Source organism: Pristis pectinata, chromosome 25 (assembly GCF_009764475.1).
Source record: "Pristis pectinata isolate sPriPec2 chromosome 25, sPriPec2.1.pri, whole genome shotgun sequence".
Classification (NCBI taxonomy): domain Eukaryota; kingdom Metazoa; phylum Chordata; class Chondrichthyes; order Rhinopristiformes; family Pristidae; genus Pristis; species Pristis pectinata.
The window spans coordinates 10871617-10887610 of NC_067429.1; the positions used below are offsets into that span (position 1 = coordinate 10871617).

Genomic DNA, 15994 nt, shown 5'->3' on the forward strand with positions numbered 1-15994 from the left:
TAAAACAATACAGATTGCAGAGGTACAGGTATAAGGTCATAACAAGGTAGATTGTGAGATCAAGAGTCCACCTCATTGTACAAGGGAATTGTTCAATAGTCGTAAAACAGCGGGTTAGAAGCTGACCTTGAGCCTGGTGGTACGTGCCCTCAGGCTCCTGTACCTTCTGCCCGATAAGGGAGAGGGGAGAAGAGGAAATGTTCCGGGTGGGTGGGGTCTTTGATTATGATGTCTGACTCATCAAGGCAGCGAGAAGTATCGACAGAGTCCATGGAGGGGAGGCTGGTTTCTGTGATGTGCTGGGCTGTGTCCACAACTCTCTGCAGTTTCTTGCGGTCCCAGGCAGGGCAGTTGCCATACCAAGCCGTGATGCATCCAGATAGGATGCTTTCTATGGCGCATCAATAAAAATTGGGGAGGGCTGACTTTGCACATACCAAATTTCTTTAGCCTCCTGAGAAAGTAGAGGTGCTGGTGAGCTTTCTTGGCCCTGGCGTCTATGTGGTTGGACCAGGACAAGCTATTGGTGAAATTCGCTCCTAGGAACTTGAAGCTCTCAACCCTCTCGACCTCAGCACTACTGATGTAGACAGGTGCATGTCCACCGCCCCCTTTCCTGAAGTCAATGACCAGTTCTTTTGTTTTGCTGACATCAAGGGAAAGGTTGTTATCATGACACCATGTCACTAAGCTCTATCTTCTTCCTGTACTCTTTGACTCATCGTTATTTGAGATATGGCCCACTATGGTGGTATCATCTGCAAACTTGTGGATGGAGTTAGAGCAGAATCTGGTCACGCAATCGTGAGTATATAGGGAGTAGGGTAGAGGGCTGAGGATGCAGCCTTGTGGGGCACCAGTGTTGAGAATAAACGTGCTGGAGCTGTTGCTGCCTATCCTCACTGATTGTGATCTGTTGGTCAGAAAGTCAAGGATCCAGTTGCAAAGGGAGGTGTTGAGTCCCAGGTCTCAGAGTTTGGTGATGAATTTGCTTGGAATTATAGTACTGAAGGCGGAGCTGTAGTTAATAAACAATAGTCTAACATAGGTGTCTTTACTGTCCAGATGCTCCAGAGATGAGTGTAGGTCAGGGAGATGGTGTCCACTGTAGATTTGTTCTGGCGGTAGGCGAATTGCAGTGGGTCGAGGTTTTCCGAGAGGCTGGAGCTAATGCATGCCATGACCAGCCTCTCAAAGCACTTCATGATGGCGGACATTAGAGCCACCAGTCGGTAGACATCAAAGCATGTTTCCTCGTTTTTCTTAAAACAACTGGGAACCTCAGATTGAAGCAGGGGGAAGTTAAATATGTCTGCAAATACCCCCATCAGCACAATATCTGAGGACACGGCCAGGGACACCATCCAGGCCAGATGCTTTCCACGGGTTCACTCTCCAGAAGACTAATCTTACATCTTCAATGGTGACCACGGGTTCAGGTGCGTTGGAGGCTGCCAGGGTGGGTGGTGACAAAGTAATCCCCTTCTGTTCAAATCATGCTGCTAATAGAACCGCTGCCTCACCCTGCCAGTGACCTGCATTCAATCCTGACCACGGGCACTCTCTATGTGCAGTTTGCACCTTCTCCCTGTGACCATGTGGGTTTCCTCCGGGTGCTCCAATTTCCTCTCACATCCCAAATAATGTGGGTTGGTAGGTTAATTGGCCACTATAAATTGCCCCTACTGTGTAGGTGAGTGATAAAATCTGGAGGGAGTTGGTGAGAATGTGGAGAGAATTTTAAAAATGGGATTAATGTAGAATTAGTGTAAATGGATGGTTAGTGGTCTGTGCAGACTTAGGTGGAATGAAGGGCCTGCTTCCGTGCTCCATCTCTTGACCACTTTATAAAGCCTTACTAAAAATCAAAAAAAGCTCCAGCAACTTGAATTACCATCTCCCCACTCATAAATTATCCCTGGTATGAACACGTAGCTTCACACCAATTTAGTCATGTAACAGATCTGACAGACATGGACAAAGCTGTGTAAACAGTTGCAGGAAATGCAAACTAATCCAGTTAAACATGACAAGGTTAATTTCTAAAATGGTCCTGACACCAATGCATTTTACTAGAACCAGGATGAACCCAACAGTCAATGATCACCAATGGGAGTATTTGCTGTGGGTTGATTGAGCAACAGTACATGTGCACTTGAATTCTCAAAGAGGAGATGAGATTAGTCATATAATTATAGTACACAAGCAGCTTCATCCAAAAGAAGCTAAAGGGAAAAAATATATTAATTTGCTAATATCTTTTAATATTGGGTAGTATGCATGTAATGATATACAATTGGCTCAGTTGTAGCACTCCCATTTATATCAGAAGGTGGTGTGTTTTAACATTAAGTGTCAATTTTGTTTGGGTGACACACACATGCAATCCCAATTATCAACAAGGACAAGTGAACAAAATGTCAGGAAACTCTAAATTCTTCTTTCCCTCTGACATCCTAGACTAAGACTGCTGAATAAAAACAGGGATCAAACCAAGGTATAGCTTGAACTCTATGACTCAGTTCTACATTGAGTGGTGAGCTAACCAACAAAAGCAATGGGGGTATTCAAGAAAAAAAATCTTAGCATGAAATCCATATATAACCATTTACCACCTGAGCAAGCTGGGAAGAATTTTCTGAACCGGAATACTGTATATTGCTCCGAACTGGATAATGATTAGCAATATAACCATATGCTTCAAGTCAATTATTGACTAAAATTAGAATCCTATAAATTAAACTTAAAAAATGCCATGCACCTAATTGCTTAAAACCAAAATTTTTAGCGTTGATTGAATTCCTCCCACGGAGTTGAAACCACTCTGTCTCCTTAAGCTCCAAGAAGAATTATGTAATTTATTTAGCCCATTTCAACTCCACAGAAACAAGTAGAAACTCATTTTGACAGGACATTTCATGTTTTCCTAAACAACTGAATGGTTGAGAATGACAAAGAATTACTTAATGACCAAGGCCCATGTTTGTGGGTAAATCCCAATATACACCTAACTCTAACTAAATGTTCCTGTCTGTACTTTTCACTACCTGTATACAAACCCTTTTCCATACAGTGAATGGCAGAACCCTGGAGAGTGTTGGAGAAATGAGACCTAAGAGTACAAGTACATAGTTCCCTGAAGGTGGCAACACAGGTAGACAGGGTGGTGAAGGTGGCGTATGGCATTCTTGCCTTTGTTGATCAGGCATTGAGTACAAGAGTTGGGGCATCATGTCACAGCTGCACAAGGTGTTGGTGAGACTGCACTTGGCAGTTTTTATTTGCAGTTTTAGTCACCTGCTGAGCGGGAAGGATGTAATTAAGCCAGAAAACATGCAGAAAAGATTCACAAAAATGTTACCAGGACTGGAAAGCTTGAGTTATAAGGAGAGACTGGATAGGCTGGAACTGTGTTCTTTGGAGCAAAGGAGGCCGAGGAGTGACCTTATGGAGGTTTATACCATTATGAGGGGCATAGATAAGGTGGATGGTCACAGATTTTTTCCCAGGGTGGGAAAATCTAAAACTAGAGGGCATAGGTGTAAGGTGAGAGATTAAAGGGGATCTCACAGAAGGTGGCAGGTATATAGAACAAGCTGCCAGAGTAGGTGGTAGAGGTGGGTACAATTACAATGTTTAAAAGACATATAGACAGGTTCAGGATCCTTGGGTTGCAAGAGATATTGTAATTCTATTCCAAAAAAAAGAGGAAAAGTATGCAAGGTTTAGGAAGCTGAAATGAGACAAGGCCCTTGAGGAATATGAGGGAAGCAAGAAAAAACTTGAACAGATTAGGAGGGCTAAAAGGGGCCATGAAATGTCCTTGGCAAGTAGGATTAAGGAGAATCCAAAGAATTTTATCAGTATATTAGGAGCAATTGGGGAGCTAGGAAAAGGATAAATCCACTCAAAGACAAAGGAGGGGATTTGTGCGTGGAGCCAGAGAAACTGGGCGAGGTCCTTAATGTGTGCTTCACATTGGCATACACCAAGGAGGACATGGATGGTGGCGAGATCAGGGAGGGGTATGTTAATATTCTAGGACATGTTGATATTGAAGAGGTGGTGGTGTTGGGTGTCTTGAAAAACATTAAGGCGGATAAATTCCCAGGGCCAAATAGGATCTAGCCCAGGATACCGAGGGAAGCAATGAAGGAGATTTCTGGGGTGAGGTGCCAGAAGACTGGAGAATAGCCAGTGTTGTTCATTTGTTTAAGAAGGGCAACAGGGGAAAACTAGGAAATGATAAGCCATTAAGCCTTACATCAGAGGTAAGGAAATTATTGGAGGAGATTCTTAGGGACAGGATTTACTTGAATTTAGAAAAGCATGGACTTTTTAGGGATAGTCAGCATGGCTTTGTGCAGGGGAGGTCCTGTCTCTCAAATGTGATTGGGTTTTTTCCTCATGTGATGAAGATGATTGAAGAGAGTAGGGCAGTGGATGTTGTCCACATGGACTTCTGTAAAGCATTTGACAAGGTCCCTAATGGTACAATGGTCCAGAGGGGCAAGTCACATGGGGTCCACGGCAAGGAGTTAAATTGGATCCAACATTGGCTTGATCGTAGAAGACTGAGGGTAGTGGTTATAGGGCTGTTTTTCTGACTGGAGGGATGTGATAAGAGGCGTTTCACAAGGATCAGTGCTGGAACCTCTGTTGCCTGTGATATAATATTAATGAAAATACAGGTGGTCTGATTAATAAGTTTGCAGATAACATGAAAATGGTGGAGTTGCGGATAGCGAATAAGGTTGTCAAAGCCTACAGGTAGGTGCCTAAAATGCACTGCCAGGGGAGGTGGTAGAAGCAGATAGCAATGGTTAAGAGGCATTCAGACACACACGCGAACAGGCAGGGAATAGAGGGATACAGACCATGTGGCAGCAGCTGGTATTAGTCTAGATTGGCGTCATGGTTGGTGCAGATAAGATGGGCCAAAGGGCCTATTCTTGTGCTGTATTATTCCATGCAGAATAATGGCAAAATTTTACTAAGCAAGACATTCAATTTATAATATAACTCTCAATATTTGTGAATGCATACTTCTTTCAGAATTGTAACTTGTAAAAAGGAAAGTATATAGATAATAAAAATGCTCACTGGACCATACAGATTATTAAAAGAGTGTATAATGGGATTTACCAAAAAATGTGCATAGTTGTAAGAAAACACAACACAAGCATGTACTACATCTTTTAATATTCTACATTGTAATTAATAAACAATTTAGTAAATGAATGCCTACATTTGAGATAAGTACCCTCTTTCTGAAAGCTGGAGTAATATAAAAAGAGTGAATTGGAAGGTTGGAAAAAGGAATTGGTCATTCACTCCCTGGAGCCCATATATTGAAAATGTGAGCAGGACTAAGCCATTTAGTCCTGTGCAACCATTCAATATTATCATGGTTGATCATCCATTTCAGTGTGCTGTTCTCACCTCCCCTCTCCCCCACATTCCTTAATCTGTTTAACATTAATAAATAGATCTAATTCCTTCTTGAACATGCTAATGACAGCCTCCTTTTCCTTCTGTGATAGAGAATTCCACAAGTTCACCACCCTCTGGGTGAAGACATTTCTCCTGCTTTTAGTCCATCTGGTCCTGTTAGAAATTTATAGGTTTCTGTGAGATTCCCTCTTTTGCTCCAATATTCCAGTTATTGTAGGCCTAATCAACCCAATATTTCCTCAAACATTAATTCCGTCATCCTAGTGATCAGTCGAGCAAATTTTAGTTGCATTTTTTCCTAAGGCAGGAACTTCCTTCCTCAAACAAGGAGACCAAAACATGCACACAAAACTCCAGGGTTTCATTAAGACATCCTTGCTGCAGTCTTTAGGTCCTTGTGCAATGAAGGCCAATATACCATTTGCCTTCCTAACTGCTTGCTGCACCTGAATGCTTGTTTCATTACACATTCTCCTTTCCCAATCCATCACATATTAAGATAATAATCTGCCTTTGATTTTTGAACCAAAGTGGATAACCTCACATTTATCCACATTAAACTGCATCTGTGATTCATTTGTCCACTCACTCAACATGTCTAAATCATGATGGAGCCTCTTTGCATTCTCCTCTCAATTCATATCCCCCAACTTTGTGTCATCTGCAAACCTGCAGGTGTTACATTTAGTTCCCTCATCCAAATCATTGATACATATTGTGAATAGCTGGACCCTAATCACTATAAACTAATCAGTATGGCACTCCACTAGTCACTGTCTGCACCCAGAAAGAGACCCATTTACTCCTGCTGTTTCCTTTCCATCAACCAATTCTCAATCCATGTCAGTATATTATCTCCCATTCTTTGTGCTTTAACTCTGCACACAAATCTCATGCTGGACCTTACCAAAAACCTACCAAAAGATCTAAAACAATATAAACATTGGTTCTCCTCATCTATTCTACTAGTTACATATTCAAAAAATACTCCAGCAGATTTCCCTTTTATAAACCAATACTGACTTCATTCAATCCTGTTATGCTTTCCAAGTATTCGGTTTTGACATCTTTTATAATAAGCACTAGCATAACGTTAGGGTAATTGGTCTATAATTACCTACTTTTATTCTCCTTCCCTTTTTAAAAAAAAAGTGTTACATTTGCCACGCACCAGCCTGCGGGATCTGCTCCAGAGTCTAAGGGATTTTGAACGATGATCACCAATGTATTCACCATTTCCAGGGCCACTTCCTTTAGTATTGTAGGATGCAGAATATTAGGCCCTGAGGAATTGTTAATCTTTACCTTCATTAATTTCCCCAGAACCACTACTTTACTAATACTGATTTCCTTCAGTTCCTCCCATTCGCTAGACCTTTGGTTCCCTAACATATCTGTGAAGTTATTTGTCCTCATAGATTCATAGAGTTGTACGGCACAGAAAAAGGCCCTTCAGCCCAACTCATTCAGACCAACCAAGTTGCCTACCTGAGCTAGTCCTCCTTTGTGACAATAGAGCCAATGTATGTTTAATTGCTAAGCAACTTTTTTATTCATAAATCATAACTCCCTCTCCCCCCATTACTGACTATAAGGGACCTGCATTTGTCTTCACTAATCTTCTACTCTTCACATATTTATTGAAGCTTTTACGGTCAGTTTTTATGTTCCTTGCCAGCTTACTCTCACAATCTCCCATGTAGTCAATTTTTTTGTTCTCCTTTGCTGAATCCTAAATTGCCCTCAATCCTCAGGCTTGCTCTTTTTCCAAGAATGCTGTTTGTCTCCTCTTTGGATCTAATACTATCCTTGACTTCCTTCACTAGTCTTTCTTGACTTACTTTTGTGCCAGACAGAACTAAATATTTGTTGTAATTTATCCATACATTATTTAAATATTATCCACTCTCTACCCACCATCAACCCACTTAAATAAAGGCCCCCATTCTATCATAACCAACTCATGCCTCATATACCTTCATAGTTTGCATTGTCCAGATTCAGAACTTCAGTTTCTGATTCAATTATTTCACTCTCCATGTTAATAAAGAACTATATCTTGTTATGGTCACTCTTCACTAAGGGACCACGTACAACAAAACTGTTCTTCTTTTCTTATTGCACTATACGCAGTTGAGAAATAGCCTTTCCTCTAGTTAGTTCCTCAATATATTGGTTAAATAAAGTCATATTCACACTCCAGGAATTCCTCCTCCACAATATTACTGCTAATTTAGCTTGATCAATTGTATGTAGGTTAAAGCCAGCCATGATTACAGTAAACCCTTACTGTATACATCTCCAATTTCCTGTGTAATTCCATCCCTCATATCACCAGTGCAGTTTGGGACTCATAGACAAACGCCACCAATGTTTCTGCCCCTTAGCGTTTCTTAGCTCTACCCATACAAATTCCATTAGGATTTTCTAAGCCAATGTCCTTCTTGCCATTGCAATGATTTCCTCCTTTACTAACAATACCACCTCACCTACATTCCCTATTTGCCTGGCCTAAGTATTGAACATTCTATGGATTCAGTTCCCATCCTTCTCAACCTGTAGTCTTGTCTGATTATGGTAACAATATCATACGTCTACATGTATTTGCACTGTTAATTCATCTTCCTTTTTGTAAATGCTCCACACAATAAGGCACAATACCTTTAGATTGTTCTTTATAACATTGTTAGCCTTCTTAACTTTATTTTTTGCACCGTGGCTCTACTTGCTTCTCACCTTTGTTTTCTCTACCTTTCTCTTTCACTTTTTTTTTAACCTTTCATTTCTCTCATCTCCCCCTACTCCACCTACATGTTCACATTCCTCTCCTCCTGCCATTTTAGTTTTAAACACAGCCCCTTTTCATGGACAGCATTAATAAACACATACACTCCCCTCCCCTCCCCACCATGAGGACATCTGTCCAGTTTGTACCAGTTGCACATTCCCCACAACAGGTCCCAGAGAATCCAAATGCCTCTTTTAATGAACCTTGGTTTTGCAACCCTTAAAACACTTGCTTAACCACAGTTTTAGATCTTGTGTCTCAAACTTTTCAAGTTCACCCAGTATGAATATTTATTTTGCCTTGAGGGGGGAAGAGAGATGGGGAGGGAAGAATTGGGAAAAACATTCGAAATTTCCACTCCATTACTGTTGAATGACCCAGTCCTAATACTGTTTCTCTAGTCTCCCTCACCTGTTTCTTCTGATCTTCCTTATTAAATCCTTTAATGAAATGACTTCGAGTGAGGAAGCCTTTCACAGCATCAAATCATCTAAGTCAATAAAGTAATTTTGAAATAGGAAATGTGGCATTGTGACAATGTCAAGATAATCTACTTTTGACCGAAGTGTAAATATTGGCTAGGAGAGCAGGGACAAGTTCCTCTGTTTTTCAAATAAGATCACTGATATCCAACTGAGAGAGCAGATATGCCTCCCACTTAACTTCTCATCCAAAGGAAGCATCACCAACCATACAACACTCCTCACTTACATTCTAGCGCACAAGTCACTGGAATGGAACCTGAACGCATAATATGCAAATTCAGAGGTGAGAGTGCTATTTGCTAATCCACACCTAACATTTTTATTATCTTAAATACCTCAATTAGAACTAATATATTCAGAAAAAGTTTTAGTATTCCAATACCTGACCAAATGCAACTTTAGGAGAGTGATTCTGGTAATAACATCCAAATAAAAAGATGTTTGTCTGGAATGAATTAAGTCGCATGAACATATAATATATAACTTTACAAATGCATATAATGCTGGTAATTTTTGAGAATGTTATTTCTAAGGGGAACGTGGCTATTTTTAAGCACCACCAACAAACAAAAATCCATCAATACAATGAGTAATCTTTGGTTGCAGTGCAGCCTGGAACATTTTGACCACATGCACTGATCAAAGTAATCAATACAGAACTATTTGGAAATTAAAGGGAACTTCTCAGATGGTGCACAATGCTGATCTCAGGAAGAATACAACTAGTATATTAATATCTGACGTGTAAGTGGAAGGTTCTAGTCTTTCATGGAGGCAGGATTCCCGTTTCCTTCCTGATGCAAACCCCCCACGTGGGTACTGACAGCACCAGAAAGAATCAGATTGCTTCTGATCCCCAAATCCCAGTGGTTAATGTATTAGAAATGATAAATTCCGACGGAATTATCAGTACAGCTCGCACAATATGTAATCTGTAATACATATTACCATTAGGATCTAAAAGGAACATAAACAAAGGGCAGTTACAGTATCAAAGTTTAAAAATAATCAAGTGTTTTAAGCAATATAAAGGCTTCCCGTTACAAATTATAATCTAGGGCTCTGTTTAAATGAGTACTCGAGGGCGTTGAACCTTATTTTCGTTCAAAGCCCAGCCTTCGTTTCAGGATCGGGGCCCAAAGTCTTGGGTCCAGCCTCGGACTTTCCTCCCAGCAGCTTCCGTTCGCAGATCCATTGGAAACGGTCGGCTGCCCGGGTGGGGGTCCGGCTGCCCGCCCCGGACCCGCAGCCTCCACACCCCCCCCCCCCCACTCCCCCCGGCTCACGGTACCGCCGTGAGGCCGCGGCTCCCGGGCCCCGCTTTCTACTCGAGGCCGAGGCTCTTGCCGGCGGCCTGGCTTCCCCTCGCCCCTCGATCCCCCGCCGGCCGGACTCGCCCCGCTCCCCAGGCCTCTCCCTCCCCCCGGTTACCTCTCCGCGTCGGCCTCGGACACCGCGCCCGGCTCCGGAGCCATCGCCACATCGCAGTCACCGGCCGCCATTTCCCAACACCTGTAGCCGGGCACCGGCTTCCGGAACAAGGAGGCGGCCGCCCGGGGGGCGGGACAAGAGAAGCCCTCGGGGGCGCCTCGCACTGCGCTGGTGCCAGGGAGGAGTGCTGCCCCCCCTCCCCGGCTCCGCCAGCGGGCTACTGCCTGCTGCCCGCACTGGAAGAGATTCTCATCAATACTGCCAAACACTGGCAATGGTAGACATCAATTCTTGCAGCACTGGCAATGGTAGACATCAATTCTTGCAGCACTGGCAATGGTTGACGTCAATGCTGCCAGCACTGGCAATAGTTGACGTCAGTGCTGTCTGCACTGGCAATGGTTGACATCAATTCTTGCAGCACTGGCAATGGTTGACGTCAATGCTGCCAGCACTGGCAATAGTTGACGTCAGTGCTGTCTGCACTGGCAATGGTTGACATCAATTCTTGCAGCACTGGCAATGGTTGACGTCAATGCTGCCAGCACTGGCAATAGTTGACGTCAGTGCTGTCTGCACTGGCAATGGTTGACATCAATTCTTGCAGCACTGGCAATGGTTGACATCAATTCCTACAGCACTGGCAAAGGTTGATGTCAATTCTGCCAGCACTGGCAATGGTTGACACTAATTCTTATAGCACTGGCAATGATTGATGCCTATCCTGCTAGCACAGCCAACGGTTAATGTTAATTCTTACAGCACTGGCAATGGTTGGCGTCAATACTGTCAGCACTGGGAATGATGGACATAAATACTGCCAGTACTGGCAATGATTGGCATCAATACTGCTGGCACTGGCAATGATTTTCATTGAAGGTGCTAGCACTGTCAATGATTGACACCAATACAGCCAGCACTGGCAATGGTTGATATCAATACTACTGGCACAGGCAATTATTCTCTTTGAAGAATCCAGCAGTGGCAATGATTGACATCAACGTTACTGACACTGGCAACGATTGACCACAATACAGCCTGTTGTGGTTGAAAGGGCCACTCAAAATCCTGAGTTTTAGACCTAACAGGTCCTTATTCATCACAAGTGAATACTTAGGGGATATTCGGTAGAAGTACCTTCCAGAACTCAAAATACATTGTTTTGTATACATTTTTGGTGCAAAGACAACAGCAGGTGACCAAATAGAATTTAAGTGATTCCAATACATATTCTACCTCAATAATTTGGGAGAGAACAAATGGTTCCATAGAATTATACATTCATGAATCATAAATTCATTATGTGAGGTGACAACAAACACCTTTGTTGAGACAAAGTACTTCACTAAATACTTCTAAAAGCTTCTGAAGACAAAACTCTGACACCCAAAACATCCTTCTTTATCCACAGTATTGTGAGGGGGATTCTTTAGATACACAGATACCACAGGCTTTACTTGGTAGAACAATTATGACCATGACTGTGTTTGGTGGCAAAATAGCCAATCTGCAACCTCCCTTGATCTCATTCTGTGGTTGAAGACACAGGGCCTCCTATGTCACAATGGTGGAAAGTATCTTGGCTCAAGATGTCTGATGCCTGGTTCCGGTGCCTAGACCTTTATCTATTGTTTTTCTGTATCACTGGATGTCATCTCTCTCTCTCAGTGTAGCTGTGGCTGGGATTTCAAGCAGTCCAATTGATATAGCATTGTTGTCTTCAGATAGCATCTTCACATTTGGCTAATGCATATCGGAATGCCTCATGATCATGTCACATTTGCTTTGTCCCAATATTTAACAAATACCTTTATGCATTTATCTGCTGTAAGGTCAAGTATTTTCTTAATAGATGCTGCCTGAGCCTCTGAGTTCATCTAGGGTTTTGTGTGTTGCTCCTTATTCCAGCACCTGCGGTCTCTTGTGTCCCCAAGTATTTTCTTGTCATTTCCAAAGCATACCACCTAAGTGGCCTCCCACTGTGAGCTTGCTCCCTTCACAGACAACTTTACAACTGCAGGCTGTCCTTGACATTTCCAAACTGATTACCGATTGTAAGTTGCATTGGGAAGTAGCTTTAAGGATAACTCTTGCTTGTATTAATAAAATCAATGGTTCCTTTACTATATACCCTCTGACTATAGCTCACTCTTCCCTTACTCTGCCAGCACTAGCAATGATTCTCATCATCGCGCCAGCAAAGGCAGAACCTGTCACTCCAGCATAAGATTGCCTGGCACCAAAATTGCCAGCACAGACAACGCCTGTATCATTACATTGCTGGTAATTGTTCTGCAAGGCACCATCTTTACTGACATTACCTGGGACTAGGGCAATGCTGACAATTGCACTGCATTGCAATGCCATTAACAATAATGCTTAGCACCACAGCACTGTTGGTAATTACTCTGCACCATAACGCAAGCATAAGCAATACTTGATACCTTAGTGCTTCCATCATACGTATAATTGATATCAGCAGTAGCATGATTGGTCTGAGTGCTGCCTGTTAACACCACTGTCACCAAGATCCACAACTCAGAATGTGAATCCTTTGAAATTCTGCATGAAAGTAATTTGACTTGTTTGATTGTGTTAGTGATTAGAACAAACCTATGAGGAAATCCAGATGCAATTTACTTTAGTATGTCTGGCAATTTCTTGCTGTCACTTTGTACATCTAACAATATCAGAAACTGCACACTTCACATTTCCTCCTTTACTGAGATAAATACTCACCAATTTTTTTCGATGCACCATAGAAAGCATCCTATCTGGATGCATCACGGCTTGGTATGGCAACTGCTCTGCCCAGGACCACAAGAAACTGCAGAGAGTTGTGGACACAACCCAGCGCATCACGGAAACCAGCCTCCCCTCCATGGACTCTTTCTATACCTCTTGCTGCCTTGATGAAGCAGCCAGCATAATCAAAGACCCCACCCACCTGGGCCATTCTCTCTTCTCTCCTCTTCCATCAGGCAGAAGATACAGGAGCCTGAGGGCACCAAACTCAAGGACAGCTTCTGTCCCACTGTGATAAGACTATTGAACAGTTCCTTTATGCAATGAGATGGACTCTTGACCTCACAATTAACCTTGTTTGACCTTGTACATTATTGTCTACCTGCAATGCACTTCCCTGTAGCTGTGACACTTTACTCTGCATTCTGTTGTTGTTTTTACCCTGTACCACCTCAATGCACTCTGTACTACCTCAATGCACTGTGTACTGAATTAATCTGTACGAATGGTATGCAAGACAAGTTTTTCCATTGTACTTCGGTACAAGTGACAATAATAAATCAATACCAATATCAATAAATAGGAGCTTTTGGGTGCAGTCTTTGACCCTTTAATCTAGGTTGAAAACTCACAAAAAGATGAGACACATACTGCACCAAGATCACCAATAACAGGGGGTCCTATTCCAACAGCTGTGTCTCACACACAGCATCTACCAGCCTCTGTATCCGATGCTTGGGATATGTAAAGCTTCACCTATTGTTCCATCACTGACTGGAGACTCATTATACTATGCACATCAGGACTACCTGCTGCATTTCTGCTTCACTGATGATCCAGAACCTTACAGTGGTATGTAGCATGGGACTTCATCAGAGCAGACAATTGTGTGAGGGTGCCCAAACACACAGAACACCGTGTCCCTGTTTCCCTGTGTTTTCCCTCACTTCCAAGGAAGCCTTTTACGTAGCAGTTCTGTGGCTGCACTGTTCTTTTTCTTCCAAAAACCTACTTTATTCATAATATATACAGAAATACATTTGGAGTGAAGAGCATTTGATGGCTCTGTGCCTGTACTTTATCAAGTAGAATGAGGGGGATCTCACTGAAACTTACCGAATACTGAAAGGCCTGGATAGAGTGGATGCGGAGAGGATGTTTCCATTAGTTGTAGAGTCTAGGATGCAAGGGCACAGCCTCAGAATAAAGGGACTTACCTTTAAAACTGAGATGAGGAGGAATTTCTTCAGCCAGAGGATGGTGAGTCTGTAGAATTTGTTGCCACAGATGGCTGTGGAGGCCAGGTCGTTGGGTGAGATTGATAGGTTCTTGATTGATAAGGAGTGTGAGGGTTATGGAGAGAAGGTGGGAGAATGGGGAGCAGATTCAATGGGCCAAATGGCCAAATTCTGCTTCTACATCTTACGGTCTTATGGGTAACTGCGTGGTGCAGGAGTGGGGTATGGATCACACCTGTACCATGTACAGCAACACAGAGCACACCTCACACCTAATAACAGAATATCTTATTCTGCATTCTGTTATTGCTTTCCCTTGTACTACCTCGATGCACTGATGTGATGAAATGATCTGTATGGATGGCATGCAAAACAAAGTTTATCATTGTACCTTGGTACATGTGACAATAATAAACCAATTTACCAATTTACACTGGCAGTCTTACTGCCCAACACTGGCATTGGCACTGGCATGAATGGTTTCAATAATGCTCAGCCTCATCCACACCAGCGCAATTAAAACCTGCAACCAAACCACAACTGCTTGGCACAGTCATCGCCAACATCAGTGTTAATTTTATAGGCACCAGAATGATATGTATGGGTGCTACTAGCATGGGCAAGGACTGCACCTACACTGCAAACAGAGGCATTTTGGGCTTGGTCCTGTTTGTCAAGAGCAAAGGCTGGCAAGATTAGGGAACCTTGGATGACAAAGGTTATTGAAGGTTCGATCAGGAAATAAAAGGAAGCATACCACAGATTTAGGCAACTACAATAACAACATTTAAAAGACATTTGAATAAGTACATGGATAGGAGGGGTTGAGAGGGATATGGGCCAAATCTGGGCAAACTAACTTGATGAGCATCATGGTCGGCATGGGCGAGTTGGGTCAAAGGGTCTGTTTCCTGCTGTGTTACTCTATGATTCTATAACTACAATCAGGCAAGTCCCTTGATGAATATAGAGGGTACAGGAGAGTACTTAAGATGGAAATTAGGAGGGCAAAACGATGTCATTTAGGATTAAGGAGAATTCTAAGTCATTCTATAAGTATATTAGGAGCAAAATGGTGGCTTGGGAAAAAGTAGGTCCCCTTAGAGGCCAAAGGGGTAGTCTGTGTGTGGAGCCAGGGGATATTGGTGAGGTCATCTGTATTCACCAAGAAGGACATGGAGGGAGTGAATTCAGGGAGGGATATATTGATTGTTTGGACCATGTTATTACGGACTAGGTGAACGTTCCTTTAGGATAGAGCATAGTGGTGTGTGTGTGTGTGTGTGTGTGTGTGTGTGTGTGTGCGTGCGTGCGTGCGTGCGTGCGTGCGTGCGTGCGTGCGTGTGTGTGTGGCATGCTTACGTCAACAGAAGATAAAGGACGTAACGACGTTGTTGACGAGGCCAGTCGAAGTCAGTCAGAGGAGAGAGAGAGAGAAAAGAGAGAGAGACACCAGCCTGCTAGTTTTCTCTATCGATGGATGAGAAACAATAACTGTGTCTGTTACTACAATCCACGTATGGAAATTGGGAGTAATCCGGTGGAGTTCACTTTGTTGCTGACCTGTAGAAGGAAACAGGTATTTGTGTGGACAACCATGATTCGGGTGCTTTTCGGGGTGAGCAAGTCACTACCACGTAAACACTGAGGTGTCATTTGTGGAACATTTGGATTTCGTAATTACTCTCTATGTTCTCTACATCTACGTTTTATCTTCAGACAACGGTGGTTGTTGAAGGAGCCTTTGCTCATGTTTCACCTATGGCTTGCTGAACTGAACTTTAAGAACCACTCCTGCACTTGGAGTTTGGGACTTTGCCACACACACACGATGAGTTTAGTTTTGGGGTTAA

At 42.8% G+C, this 15994-nt stretch overlaps 1 protein-coding gene across 1 annotated transcript in view; it reads right to left on the reverse strand.

Annotated features, from left to right (window-relative positions):
* The window catches only part of dnajc7 (DnaJ (Hsp40) homolog, subfamily C, member 7), a 48137-nt gene extending 37675 nt beyond the window's left edge, over positions 1-10462 (reverse strand). Inside the window, exon 1 of the mRNA XM_052038697.1 lies at positions 10159-10462. Within this exon, the coding sequence (XP_051894657.1) occupies positions 10159-10229 (71 nt within the window). The 5' untranslated portion in view covers positions 10230-10462. The remainder of the gene's footprint in view (positions 1-10158) is intronic.
* Positions 10463-15994: the final 5532 nt, after the last annotated feature.